The following is a 14,583-nucleotide window of genomic DNA, read 5'->3' as shown; positions in this document are numbered from 1 at the left end:
CCAATGCAAAAGTCAAGATGAATGGTGATGGCCCCAGATGCAGTCCCTAGAAGGGGTAGATTCCTTTTGGGTGAAACCATATTCAGGAATCATTCTAGAAGTGGTCAACTCAATGACCACTTTTAATTTCTCTTGCAAAAGAAATAGGATGGTTCAAGTCAGCTCTCAGATAGGAAACTTTTTTTTAAAGACATTATCTGCAGTACAAAAGACATTCTCTTTTTTCTTACTTTTCCCTCTTTTTCTTTCTTCCTGCCTTCATTCATTCTTTTCTTTCTCTATTTTTCATTTATCTTTTTAATTCTTCTTTTCCTCTTTTTTTCTTTTCATTTCTTATCATTCTTCAAATAACTCTATTTTGTAGGCTCAGCAGATATGTTTAAAAAAAAGTTTAGCCACGTCCATACTTTAGGTGGGGAGACCAAAAAGGCATGACAATGAAGAAAGGATCAGGTTAGTATCTGATTGTCTTATGGAGATGAAATTATTATGATGAAAGTGCCATGTGGGCAAAAGAAGACTTACAAGTGTTGAAAATCAAATTCATACCAAACTCTTCAAATTTATGGTAAATAAGGAAATTTTAAGTTGGTTTATTGATAGGCTGTTAATCCTTTAACCAGAAAAAGTGTATGGCATCAACAGATGTGAAAAAAGGTTGAATACTTGATGTGGGTGGTATAGTGCTTATTTCTTCAAGCTCTGGTACATTTTTCATTGTGCTAATCATTCTGCCTTAATTTTAATTTTATTTACATCTTATCCAATCCTCTTATCTTCAAAACAGAACCAGAATATATCTAAGGAAGTACTTCTGATGCCCATACTTGTGGCATCAGTCACTTTGAGGAAATACCCTCTAATCTGGAGATGAGATTGACTTGGAACTTTTCTCTTCCAGGAGCAGCAGACTTTCTAACCACTGAGGCTTCTTTATACCCAACAATATATGGAACAGGTAATGCTTCTGATCTTGCCTTTCCCTTTCTGTGAATCTCTAATGAGTTTGGACAGAGAAAAGGGTTGATGCAGATATGTGGGCATTGTTAAATTTCATTGTGGATTAATTCAGTTCAATTTATTCCACATACATTTATTAAATGCTTCACATGGTCAAGGCATGTGGTAGTCACTGCTGATACACATATAAAAATTGACACATTCCTGCCTCAAAAAACTGTACTTTGCCAGGAGGGAGCATGATGCATACACATAAGAATAATATAAAATAGATGGAGGCATAGAGGATTAAGAGGCAGAGGATGAGGGAAGACTTCAAGATGGAGATGGCACCAGTGGTGAACCTTGATAGAAGTCAGGCATTCTGAAAGTCAGAGACAGATGAGGAGGAAGCACATTCCAGACAGAAGAGATAGCTCTTGAGAATGTATGTGGGGATATCAGATATAGTGTCAAGCTCAACGATCAGTTACTTATACTTCAGAACTTCTTATGTAAAATCATCTCACATTAGGAATCTACATGTGAAGAGATGATCACTTCTGAATGAAGACTTTTTAAAACCCAGGGCCTCACATCTATTGTTTCATCATCAAATTTTAACAGGAGACCTGTGGCTGACCATCTACTCTGAGGCGGTCTGTATTTGTTGAATTAAAAGAGAAGTATTGACTCCTTTTTTAGGGTATTGAGAGAGCAGAGAAGAGAATATGGATGATAACTTTGCTGTGCTCAAATCGTGTTTAGAGATGTGAATCAGTAATCCTGTCTCAGTTTCCAGTTAACCCAATAAACAATCTTGAGTCAAAGTCATTCTCTTTAGTTCAGATACCCTGATTTGAGAGGCTGGGCCCTCAACAACGACTAATCGACATAAGGTGCTCCAAAAGTGCAGTTTTAAGGTTAAGAAACAACTTTATTTATTTTTGCCATTCATAAAACATACCACCATCAGGTAGTGGCATCATAGGTGCACTGCTGGACTTAGAATAAGGAAGAGTCTTAGTTGGAATCCTCCCTTGGATGCTTCTAAGCTGTGTATGACCCAGGTCAAGTCACTTGATTTTCTTGATCTCAGTTTTATTTCTAAAATGAGGATAACAAGATCACCAACCCCAAAGGGTTATTGTGACGATCAAATGTGATATCATATGCAAAGCACTTTGAAAACTTTAAATTATTATATCATTAAATATATATCTATATCATATAAATTAGTGATTCCCATTATTATTTTTAAAATGAATCATACTGAAAAAGATTGACAGCCTACAGTTCTGAGAATATTTTGCTGGAGATCAAGACTCCTAACACAAGGCATCCTAAGGTTGTCACAGTAAGATCTGGACTGTTTTATATAAAGGAATCTAGCATTTGTTTCTGACAAGATTATTCCTACTTTGACTTATAGAAAAATTGGCCTTGATCACCACCAGGAAGGAAAGAGGAATGTAAGGAGGATGGTTAGTAATCATTGCATTTTTTTTCTCTAGGGATGGAGATCATCAGAAAGTCTGCCTTTTTGCCCTATAAGCAGGTTTAGAAAAACTCATGAGAATGTAGGAGGTTCACATGGACCTCAAATGTTTAATACAATGTTATTTGCATGGTCCAATATGTTCCATATCTCGTCAACAACAGTTGAAGTTTTTGGGCCTGGAAAGTGACCATTGGGATATCTACAAATTACTGCTTGTTCCAATCTCTCAGTGTCTGCCACTGTATGGTCCCAGAACCTGTCATCCATAAGACTGAGTTTGAACCACCCATGTGGAAAGACCAAAAAGGCAGGATCATGAATAAATGATTCTTTTAGTGTTTGCATGAGGAAAGTAATGTTGCCAGGGAAGTGCTATGTGGGTAGACCAGCAATGAGAAGTGTTGAAAATCAAAATCAGAGTGAGTTTCTTGAATATCAGATATGAAATAAATAAGGAAGTTCTAAGCTTGGTTTTTCAATAGCCTGTTGATCCTTTAACCAGGGAGAAAGTATGACATCCCCACATCCATCAAAGAAGGGGAATACTTGCTAAGGGTGGGATAGCTCTTACCTCCTAAGTCTCTGTTCCCCTTTTCATTGTGTTATTTTGACCTTAAGGCACAACTTAAAGCAGATTTCCTACCTCTGTATCCCGGCCTCTTTGGAGGTTTTGGAAAGTGCTTAAGCACCCAAAGAATTCATCTCTGAGGAAGAACACTGAAATAGAAATGCTTTCCTTCTTCCTTTGCATCAGATTCTGGTCTAGCCTTGGCACTGGTGAATGGAGGAGACAGATGCCAGGGTCGAGTTGAAGTGCTGTACCAAGGATCCTGGGGCACTGTTTGTGATGACAGCTGGGATTTGACTGATGCCAACGTGGTCTGCAGGCAGCTGGGCTGTGGATATGCTGTGTCAGCTCCAGGAAATGCCCGATTTGGTCAGGGCACTGGCAGAATTGTCCTGGATGATGTGCAGTGCTCTGGATATGAATCCTACCTGTGGAACTGTCCCCACAGTGGGTGGCTGAATCACAACTGTCAGCACAGTGAGGATGCCAGTGTCATCTGCTCAGGTATTGTCTCTCTGGGAAACACATGCTCTTTCTTTTCTGGAGTGACTCCTATCAGGGCAACATTTTTTTCTGTCTGAGATTCTTCTTGTCCTAAGCTTGATGAGAGTTTCTTTCTGCCCAGAAATGTCCACAAGTTTTTCTGAGCTGAAAAGTGCTGAGGATCGGTGACTTGGATTTAGTGAGAGAACTTGGTTTATTTTTCCAAGAGCAATAACACTTCCTAGTAGGAATTGTTCAGGGAAAGGGTAGTGCTGGGGGAAGAGCCCTAGTTAGGAAGTCGGAGATTCAGGTCAAAACTCTGACTCTATCTCTTTATAATTTCTATGACCTCAGTGTTGTTACTGTTTAGCTGTTTTTCAGTCACATCCAATTCTCTGTGACCCCATTTGGGGTTTTCTTGGCAGAGGTACTGGAGTGGTTTGTCGTTTCCTTCTCCAGCTCATTGCAAGTGGAATAAACAGACAAACAGAGGTTAAGCGACTTGCCCAGGGCCAGATAGTTAGTGTCTGAGGCTCTATTTGAACTCAGGTCTTCCTGACTCAACTCATGGCTCTCTCTCCACTGCCTCACCTATCTTTCCCCACGACCTTTGTAAGTGACTTAATTACTCTGGGCACCAATTTCCTTCTAGGTAAAGAGAAGAGGGCAGACTGGATACCTTTTAATATGTCTTCTAGCTCTAAAATTTATTATCTTTTCATCCTTCCACTCATGCCCCTCTGTAATTAGGAAATTTGAAAGAAATTGCCAGGTTTCCTCCAAATGTTATGAATCCAACTTCTTTTTAATCAAATAATGGAATACTGAATTTGATCAAGGTGAATCCCCATGGACATGATGTGTGCATGTACTCTGTGGGGGGCAAAGACTAGTCTTTCAGGAAACATTCTCCCCTTACTTTAAGTTGAAACAATCAGTTATGGTTCTTGTCCCCAGGGGCCCAATTATCAAGCATAATAATGTTCTGATCACTCAGATGAGCCAAAACACACTTTATTGATGGCACTTAGTTTCTTGATGCTAGAATCAAGAAAGACTAGACCTCGAATGATCATGTAAGGACATCTAGTCCAACATATGCCCACTGTAGATGAGGAAACTGAGCCTGAGAGATGTTAAAGGATTGGTCAAAGATCATCTAGCTAGTAAGTGACAAAGTGCTGAGACTTGAACCCAGATTTCTTGCTTTTTTGGTTCAGCTCCCTTAGCTCTTAGTTCTTGACCTTTAATTGAGCCTCAGTGGGCTTGACTCAGTGATGGCTATGTCATACTGGCTAGGAGTCAGTGGTAATACCTTCGATGGTTTTATGGCTAATAGTGGCCCATTTTCTTTAGCCCCAAGGTCAGCCAGCATAGCTCAGTGACCTCCCTTAAAATGAATCCCTCTTGCATTACTGTCCTGGAATTCTTCAAGAAGAGAGTGCACAGCCACTAGCCAGGTGTGCTGTAACAGGAATTCCATTCATCATGTGTTGCCTTAGGTTCCTGTTAGGGTTCCTTTCAAAACTCAAATTCTGTGACTGTGTGAATTTGTTGTTGATCTCTGTGATTTATGCTATGTACATACTTCATTCCTTAGTGGGTTGGGAGTATTGACTTCTTGTTCCTACCTATGACTTCTGTCTCTAAAATGGGTCATGTCCAGTTTGATCTTCTCTGTCTTGTAGATGTCCGTTCATCAAGTCCACCCAACATTGGTAAGTCTGAGTTCTTTCTTATCCAATATCATGGCTTTCTACAAGAGAAAAACCTGCTTAATTTTCTGGTACTATAGAGAGATGGGGTTTTTCCTGGGCACTTCCAGATATTGTCTTATTGGCAAAGTTCCTTTATGACTCCAGTTATTCTGAGTTAGCATGTGTTCTTATGACTCTTTTAGTTTTAGAAATACTACTAAAGAAAAAGTTCCATATTAAAGTGGTTATGTGCAATCTTTATCTTCAAACTTTCAACAAAGTAGCCATAGCTAGTTGGTCATTTCTAGCAGATTATATGAATCAAGGTTATTCTGTCATCTCAGTAGTTTAAAACCCTGGATTCTATTCCTTTTGTCTACTCTCATCTTCTGTTGTCTCTTCCCCTCTTTTTTAAACTTTCCCTTACATCTCTTTTCCCTTTCCCCCACCCTTCTCTTACTTTAGTTTTATATTTTGCAAACCTTGCATTACTTCCACTGTTTTTTTCAGGCTTTGATTCTGAGATCTTTTTATAGTTACGAAGGTTTTTACCTGCTGTCCACATTCCTTAACTCTTAAGTTTACAACACCAGGTTATTTTCTCTCCCCTTCACTTCCCTTCATTTCTCTTTTGCCACTATTCTTTCCTTCTTCCTCCTTTCCTTTGCTTTCCTTTCCCCTTCATTCCTTCTCCCAAGAACACATTACTGAACCTTCCTTGATTTTAGATTTTTAAAGAAATGTCTTTAATTCTGGTTTATTTGCAACTTTCCTTCTCCTCTCATTTTGAAAGCAAACAGACACAGATAATGTGACAACACAATTTGTGGTAGTTAGTAAGGAAATGGGAAGCCTCTTTAAGGGAATACCCTTTATCCTGAGATGAGACTGAATTGGAGCTTTTCTCTTTTAGGAAACACAACCTTCGAAACAACTCAGTCACCTTTTGGCACAATAAGATATGAAACAGGTAATGTTTCCTATCCTTGAATTCCCTTTTTGCAAATCTGTAATATTTAGGCAAGGAAAAGCATTGATCCAGAGATAAGAACATATTTAAACATCAATTCAGTTTATTTCATATACAGTTATTAAGTGTATACGTTCAAGTCATGTTCTAGTTACTGTGGATACACATATAAAAATGTAGACATTCCCCCAAAATTTGAAGTTTGTTAGGGGGCTGCATGATGTATGTGCACAAGAATAATATAAGGTAAGTAGAGGCATAATGGATTCTGATGGGGAAGGGTGGTAGTAGTAGAGCGAAGACTTCACAATGGAGACGGCACCTGAGATAATCCCTGATGGAAGTCAGGTATTCTGAAAGACTGAGAGAGATGAGGAGGGAGCACATTCTAGGCAGAAAGGGTAGTTCTGACAATGCACATGAGGATATCAGATATAGTGTCAAGTTCAAAGGTCAAATAAAAGATGATGTAAAGATCAAATATATACTTATATGTCCTAACTTCTTAGATAAAATTATCTCATGTTAGAAAGACTTTCTGTAGCCAATACACGTGTGTAGAGATGGTCACTTCTGAATGCAGAAGTTCTGACACCCATGGTCTCATATCTATTATTTCATCACCAAACTAAATATGAACTCTGTGGCTGACCATCTACTCTGAGGGTGTCAGTATTTGTTGAATCGAAGTGAGAGTATTGAATGCTTTTTTGTAAGGTGTTGAAGGGACAGAGAGGAGAACATGGATGACATTTTTGCCATGTTCAAATTGTGTTTAGACATGTGAATCAGTGGTCCCCTCTCAATGTCTAATAACTCAATAAGCCATCTTGAGTCAAAGTCATTCTCTTTGGTTCAGAAAACCTGAATTGAGAGGTTGGGTCTTCATCAACCTCTAATCAATATAGGGTATCCCAAAAATCTTAGGGCAATTTTGTGTCTTAGTAGCTTAATAAATTAACATTAAGACTTTTGGAATACCCTGTTTACTTATTTTTGTTCCTTGATAGAGCGTACCATCATCAGGTGCTTACATCATAGACAGACTGCTGGACTTGGAGTCAGGAAGACTCTGAGTTGGAATCCTTTGATGCTTAGACACTTATAGACTATGTATAACCCAAGTCAAGTCACTTGATTTTCTTGATCTCAGTTTTCTTATTTCTAAAGTGGATATAATAAGATTACCAGCCCCAATGGGTAATTGTGAGGATCAAATGTGACATCATATGCAAAACACTTTAAAAACTTTAAATTATTATATCATTAAGTATGTACCTATATCATATAAATTGGTGATTCCCGTTATTATCTTTAAATGGACCATACTGAAAAAGATTAACGGACTTCATTTCTGAGAATGTTTTGTTGGAGATTTAAACTCCCAACACAAAGCCTCCTAAGGTTTTCACAGCAAGATCTGGACTGTTTTGTAAAAAGCAATCTGGCATTTGTTTCTGACAAGACTATTCCCACTTTGGCATATTGAAAAATTGGCCTTGATCACCACCAGTAAACAAAGAGGAGTGTAAGGAGGATAGTTCATAAACATCACATTTTTCTTCTCTAGGGATGGAGATCATCAGAAAGTCTGCCTTTTTGCCCTATAAGCAGGTTTAGAGAACCTCATGAGAATGGAAGAGAGTCACATGGACCTCAAATGTTTAATACAATGTTATTTACATGGTCCAATATGTTCCGTAACTCATCAACAACAGTTAAAGTTTTTGGGTCCAGAAAGTGACCATTGGGACATCTACAAATTACTGCTTTTTCTGGTCCCTTAGTGTTCTGTGCTGTCTCAGAACCTGTCATCCATATGACTGAGTTTGAATCGTCTTACAAAGATGTCCCTGGTCAAAGAGATAGGGTATGGAACAAGTCATTCCCATTCAATTTTCCTGCTTTCCAAATCCTCATTATTCCTAGAGGAGGTAAATGCCATCTGTTTTGAAACTATACAGAGGAATTATTCTGGATGTGAATGGCTCAATACTAATTTCTGTGGGAGAAACAGGATCATCTTTCAGATGTTAAGTATATTTCCATAGAAATTTTTCTCATAATTTTATGAAGAACAAAATTTCTTTCCATGTCTATTTCTCTTGGTTTTCTCCTTTGTCCTTTCTTGTGTGCCTTCATCCATTCTTATTTCATTCTTTCCTTACCTCTCTCCTTCCCACTTGCCTTTAATGTTCTGATCACTCAGAAGAGCCAAAACAAACTTTACTGATGGTATTTAGTTTCTTGATGCTACCCAAGGAAGGCTAGAGCTTGAGCAATTATTCCCAACATAAGCTTGCTAAACATGAGGAAACTGAGCCTTAGAGATGTCAAGAGACTGGCCAGTAAGCTAGTAAGTGACAAAGTGCTGAGACTTGAACCCAGATTTCTTACTTTTTGGTCCAGTGACTGTAACTCTCTGTTCTTGACCCCTAATTGGTCCTTACTAGGTTTTATTCTGTGATGGCTATGTTATGCTGATTAGGATTCGGTGGTAACACTGTTGATAGTTATGTGGCTAACAGTAGCTCATTTTCTTTGGCCCCACGGTCAACCAGCATAACTCAGTGATGTCCCTGCAAATGAATTCTTTTTGGCACTACCCTCCTGGAATTCTTCAGGGAGAGAGTGCACAGCCACTACCCAGGAGTACTATAATGGGGATTCCTTTCATCATGTGTTGGCCTAGATTGCTGTTAAGGTTCCTTGCAAATCTCAAGTTCCATGACTGTGAATTTGTTGTTGATCTTTGAGATTCATTCTATGTCCATTCCTCATTCCTAGGTGGTCTGGGAGAATTGACTTTTTGTTCCTATCTATGACTTCTGTCTCTAAAATGAGTCCATGTATGATTTGATCTTCTCTTTCTTGCAGAGGCCATTTCATCAGGTCTATTCTACATTGCTAAGTCTCAGTTCTTTCTTATCAACATCCTGGCTTGCTATGTGAGAAAACCCAGATTTATTTTCTAGTACTGTAGAGAGATGGTGCTTTTTTTTGTCTGTAGCACTATGTATGAGATGATCAGAGATAATGTTAAGAAGCTTATTTTAGTTCTAGCCCCCAAATACTTCTTCCATCAGACTGACCCTTCCTGGGTTCTGGGATAGGTCTGAGATTTTGTCTAATTGACCAAGTTCCTTTATGGCTCCAATTATTCTGAGTTAGCATTTGTCCTTTTGATTCTTTTAGTTTTACAAACACTACCAAAGAAAGAGTTTCATATAAAGAGTGATTATGTCAACTCTTTATTTTAAAACTTTCAGGACGTAGCTAAATCGTCATTTCTAGCCAATTATCTGAAGGAAGGTTAATCTCTCCTCTGCAGTTTAAAATCCTAACCTCTATTGCTTTTGTTCCTTCTCATCTTCTGTTGCTTCTTCTTCTCTTTTCACTTTCACCTCTGTTCTTTTTTCTCTTCCTCCTCCCCTTCCCTTCCTTTAGTTTGGAAATTGATAAACCTTGCATTACTTCTGCTCTTTTGTTTTTCAAACTATTATATTGACATAATGGAATAGTCACTATGATTTCTATCTGTTGTTTACAATTTCTTATCTCTTGAGTTTATAATACCAGATTCTTTTTAATTTATTTCATGTCCCTTTCCCTCCTTTCTTTTCCTTTCCCATCCTTTCCTTTCCCTCATTATTTCTTCCGCCTTTTACCTTTCCATTGTTTTGCTTTGGTATCTCCTCCATTCTTTTCCCCAAGAACATATTACTGAACCGTGTGTGATCTTAGCTTTTTAAAGAAATGCCTTTAATTCCAGTTTATTTGCAACTTGCCCAATCTTCTCATTTTAAGAATAAACAGACCCACAGAAGGTGACAGTATGATGTGCCCCTAAAAGACTATCTAAGGAAGTCTTTTTCATGCCTGTATTTGTGGTAGTTAGTGGGAAAATGAGCTGTTACTTTGAGGGAATACCCTGTAACGCTGAGATGAGATTGAATTTGGTCTATTCACTTCTAGGAATAACAGACTTTCCAACTACTGAATCACCTTTACCTACAACAATATATGGAACAGGTAACGCTTCTTATCTTGCCTTTCTCTTTTTGTGAATCTCTGATGAGTTTTAGTGAGAGAAGAGTTGATAGGAAGATGCGAGCATCTTTAAATAGCAATTGTATTTATTCCATTATTAATTATTAAGTGCATCAAATGTGCAGGATACGTGCTAGTCATTGTGGATACATATAGAAAGGATACATTCCTGCTTCCCCAAATTTTCAGTTTGCTAGGAGAATGCATGATGTATAGAGATAAACATAAAACAAGGTAAGTAGAGGAGAAGAGGATTAAAGCTGAGGGGATGAGGGAAGATGCTGTGATAGAGGCAGCACCTGAAGTGAACCTTGGTGGAAGTCAAGCATTGTGAAACGCAGAGAGAGATGAGGAGGGAGTGCATTCCATGGCAAAAGGACAGTTTACACGAATGCATTCTGGTATGAGATAAAGTCTTTAGACTGAGATCTTGTATCCTTTTAACTAACATTATCTCAGTTTTGAGATGTATTCTCTGTGTGCACAACTATATTGTGGATAAATCAGGTTGTGAATAAATTCATCCTCAATATCTCCTTAACTCATAGGATTTATCTTGAGGTCAAAGCTTTTCCCTTCTGTGTACCCTGAGTACCCTGTACTCCTCTGACAAGAGGAGATAGACGTTCAGTCACTACTACTAATGAATAGTGAAATATATTTACTTTTTGCATTTATGCAGTGTGCCATCACATTAGATCTCATACTTGGCACGATGGTATATTTTGGAGAAAATTTTGAGAGAGTGTCAGGTTCCAAACTAAATACTTTCCTCTATTCCCACCCAACCTCTCCTTCATTGATTGAAACTGGTGTTTCTGGACCCTGATGGGGGAAGGTCTTTGCCTATAAGGCGATGACCCTGTGACTTCTTTTAATCTGTCATTTCCTGAAGAGCCTCGGGGATAAACCATGAGGGATTGAGGGCAGTCAGATCAGAGGGTTCACTGCCACCTCATATTTCGTAGTAGCCATGTTTCTCCTGGGAAGGTACTCGTTGCATGGGGTCTTTGTGCTCATGTAGAATATGGGATGAAGTTCCAGAGTAGGCTCTGTTCCCTGATGCTACATGTGTAGGTGTATGTTCAGATTCCCATGTGGGAATGTGGGAGATCTAGTGGAAACTGAAGATTCTTGAACAATGTGTCAACTATATGGCCCAAGATTCTCCACATTTCCTTATCTGCTGATCAGACATTTTAGCATCATAAAATCATCACTGGAACAACTATAAATTGCCCCTTGTTCTACTTGCTCTGGTCCCAGCCATTGTATTATGTCCTAGAACCCATTGTAGGACACAGTTTAGACTATTTTGCTACTATGACCTTGGCCAAGGAGGAAGAATGTGGACCAAGGAATCCTTGTGTATTTTTCCTATATTCCAATTTTTACTGTCCTTTGAGTTGGTAGATGCTTTCTGTCCTGAAACGAAGATTAGGAGTTATGGATGTGGATAGGTCATTGCCATTTTACGCCAAAGAAATGGGAGGCATAAATTAGCTCTTAGATTTTATGTCCCTTTCCACAGAAAAGTATGGAAAATAGTATTTCCTACTTCTTCCTTTAGTCTTTTTTTTGCTTTCTTTCCTTTCCTTAACCTTTGACTTTTCTCTTCTTCCTTCTTCCCATTCTGCCTTTTTACCCTCTTTTTCACTTTTTCCTTACCTCCTTTTTTCAAATAACTTCTCCACAAGATAACTAGATGAATTTTTAAACATTTGATCATATGTATAAGTTGAAGTTCAGAGAGCACAAAGACACAACCATGAACAAATGGTCATGTTAATACCTGATCGTGTTATAGACAGGAAGTTCTACCCATTAAGATGCTACCAGAGGCAGAGATGCACTTAGGACATTGGCAAGTACAAATTCCAGTGAGGTCTTCCTAATGTTATACAGGGTAAATCAGGGAATTTTAAGGTTGGCATGTGAAGAGTCTGCTGAGCTTCTGACTAGGGGGGAACAAAGGAAGGAGGAATATCTTTTGTGGATGGCATAGCTCTTTGGTATCTTTTTCATTATGTTAATTTTGTGCTAAGGCATGACTAAAGGAGAGTTCTGACCTCAGCCATCTCAGCCCATTCTGAGCTTTGAGGGAAGTCCCTAAAGCCTTGAGATTTCTTTTGTGAGGAAGGACACTGAAATGGAGTTGATCTGTCCCCCTCTCTCCCTTGGATTAGATTCTGGTCTGGACTTGATACTGGTGAATGGAGGAGACAGATGCCAGGGCCGAGTTGAAGTCAGATATCAAGGTTCCTGGGGCACTGTTTGTGATGACAGCTGGGATTTGACTGATGCCAACGTGGTCTGCAGGCAGCTGGGCTGTGGATATGCTATGTCAGCTCCAGGATATGCCCATTTTGGCCAGGGCACAGGCAATATTGTCCTGGACAATGTGCGGTGCTCTGGGTCTGAATCCTACCTGTGGAACTGTCCCCACAATGGGTGGCTGGTCCACAACTGTCAGCACAGTGAGGATGCCAGTGTCATCTGCTCAGGTATTGTCTCTCTGGGAAACACCTGCTGCTTCTTTTCTGGAGTGGATCCTGTTGGGGAACACTTTCTTCCTGGCTCAGATGCTTCTTGTCCTGAACTTGTTGAGACTTTCATCTTGCTCAGAAATGTCCACAGGTTTCTCTGAGTTGAAGAGTACTGAGGATCAGTGACTGCTGGATTTAGGGAGAGAATTTGCTGTACGTTTTGTAGAATAACTCACTGTCCTTTTCTCCAGTGATGGTGCTGACACTTAAAGGAGGGACTGTTTAGGGAAAGGGCTGTGCTGGGGGAAGAGTGCTAGTTTGGGGGTCAGAGAGTTGGATTAAAAGTTTGACTCTTTCTCTACTTATTTCTATGATTTTTTCAAATTACTTAATCACTCTGGGCCTCATTTCCCTCATAGGAAGAGACCAGACTGGATACCTTTTCATATCTCTTCTGGCTGTAAATTATCTTATCACCATATTACTATGCCCTGTTGTAATTCCTAGAAATTTCAAAGGAATCAAAGGGGCCAGGTTTTCCTCCAAATATCAGGAGTACAATTCCCTTTTTTTTTTTATCAAATAAGGCAATACTCCTTTCCGTTGAAACTAGGTTAAGCCCTGTGGACAAGACACAACCTTTGTCTGCTGGTGCCTTTTGTGTGTACTCTGTAGGGGTCAAGGACTAGTCTTGCAGAAAACATTCTCCCTATACTTTCAGTTGAAACAATCAGTGACAGTCCTCTCCAGTGGCAGATTTGTCAACCATGATATTATTCTGATCACTCAGATGAGCCAAAATACACTTTATTTATGGCATGTAGTTTCTTGATGCTGCTTGAGGAAGGCTAGAAGGAGCTTGAGCAATCATTCCCAACTTAAGGTTGTAGAAGAGGAGGAATCAGAGCCCGAGACATGTTAAAGGATTGGCCCCACACTGTCTAGATGGTAAGTGACAAAGTGCTGAGACTTGAACTGACATTTCTCCCTTTTTTGGTTCAGCGCCCTTAGCTCTTACTCTTGACTCTTCATTGAGCCTCAGTGGGCTTGACTCACTGATGGCTATGTCATACTGGTGAGGAGTCAGTGGTAATACTGCTGATGGTTATATGGCTAATAATGACCCATTATCTTTGGCCCCAAGGTCAGCCAGCATAGCTCAGTGATCTCCTTTAAAATGAATCCCTCTTGCATTACTGTTCTGGAATTCTTCAAGAAAAGAGTGCACAGCCACCAGCTGGTGTGGGTTTAATGGGGATTCCTTTCAACATGTGTTGGCCTGGGTTGCTGTTAAGATTCCTTTCAAATCTCAAATTCTGTGACTGTGTGAATTTGCTGTTGATTTTAGTGATTTATGCTATGTACATGCCTTGTTCCTTGATGGGCTCGGAGCATTGACTTCCTTTTCTTACCTGTGACATCTGTCTCTAAATTGGGTCTGTGTCTGATTTGACCTTCTCTGTCTTGTAGGAGCCAGTTCACCAAGTCCACCCTACTTTGGTAAGTCTGAGTTCTTTGTGATTCAACATCGTGGGTTTCTATAGGACGAACCCTGATTTATGTTCTAGTACTGTAGCAAGATGGTGCTTTTCTCCTCTGTAGAGTTAGGTATGATTTGAACAGAGATAATGTGAAGGAAGTTTATTTTAGTTCTAGCCCCCAAATACTTTTTCCATCAGACTGATCCTTCCTGGGTGCTGGGCTGGGTTCCAGAGTTTGTTAAATTAGTAAAGTTCCTTTATGGCTACAATTTAATTCTGAGTTCGCATTTGTTCTTTTGATTCTTTTATTTGTACAAATACTACCAAAGAAAGCTTCCCATATGAAGAGTGATCATGTCTACCGTTCACTTTAAAACTTTCATTCCATGGCTAAATTGTCACTTCTCA

General features: G+C 39.3%; 1 protein-coding gene across 1 annotated transcript in view; it reads left to right on the top strand.

Moving 5' to 3' along the window:
- DMBT1 (deleted in malignant brain tumors 1) overlaps positions 1-14,583 on the top strand; it is a 69,537-nt gene that overhangs the window by 12,762 nt on the left and 42,192 nt on the right. The window contains exons 4-10 of the mRNA XM_036735229.1: positions 902-958; positions 3,195-3,512; positions 5,180-5,209; positions 6,102-6,158; positions 10,134-10,190; positions 12,395-12,712; positions 14,165-14,194. Coding sequence (XP_036591124.1) covers positions 902-958; positions 3,195-3,512; positions 5,180-5,209; positions 6,102-6,158; positions 10,134-10,190; positions 12,395-12,712; positions 14,165-14,194 — 867 coding nt within the window. The remainder of the gene's footprint in view (positions 1-901; positions 959-3,194; positions 3,513-5,179; positions 5,210-6,101; positions 6,159-10,133; positions 10,191-12,394; positions 12,713-14,164; positions 14,195-14,583) is intronic.

This window comes from Trichosurus vulpecula, chromosome 8, assembly GCF_011100635.1.
Source record: "Trichosurus vulpecula isolate mTriVul1 chromosome 8, mTriVul1.pri, whole genome shotgun sequence".
Classification (NCBI taxonomy): domain Eukaryota; kingdom Metazoa; phylum Chordata; class Mammalia; order Diprotodontia; family Phalangeridae; genus Trichosurus; species Trichosurus vulpecula.
The sequence above is the reverse complement of the archived record's forward strand: the minus strand, read 5'-3'. Positions and strand labels throughout refer to the sequence as shown.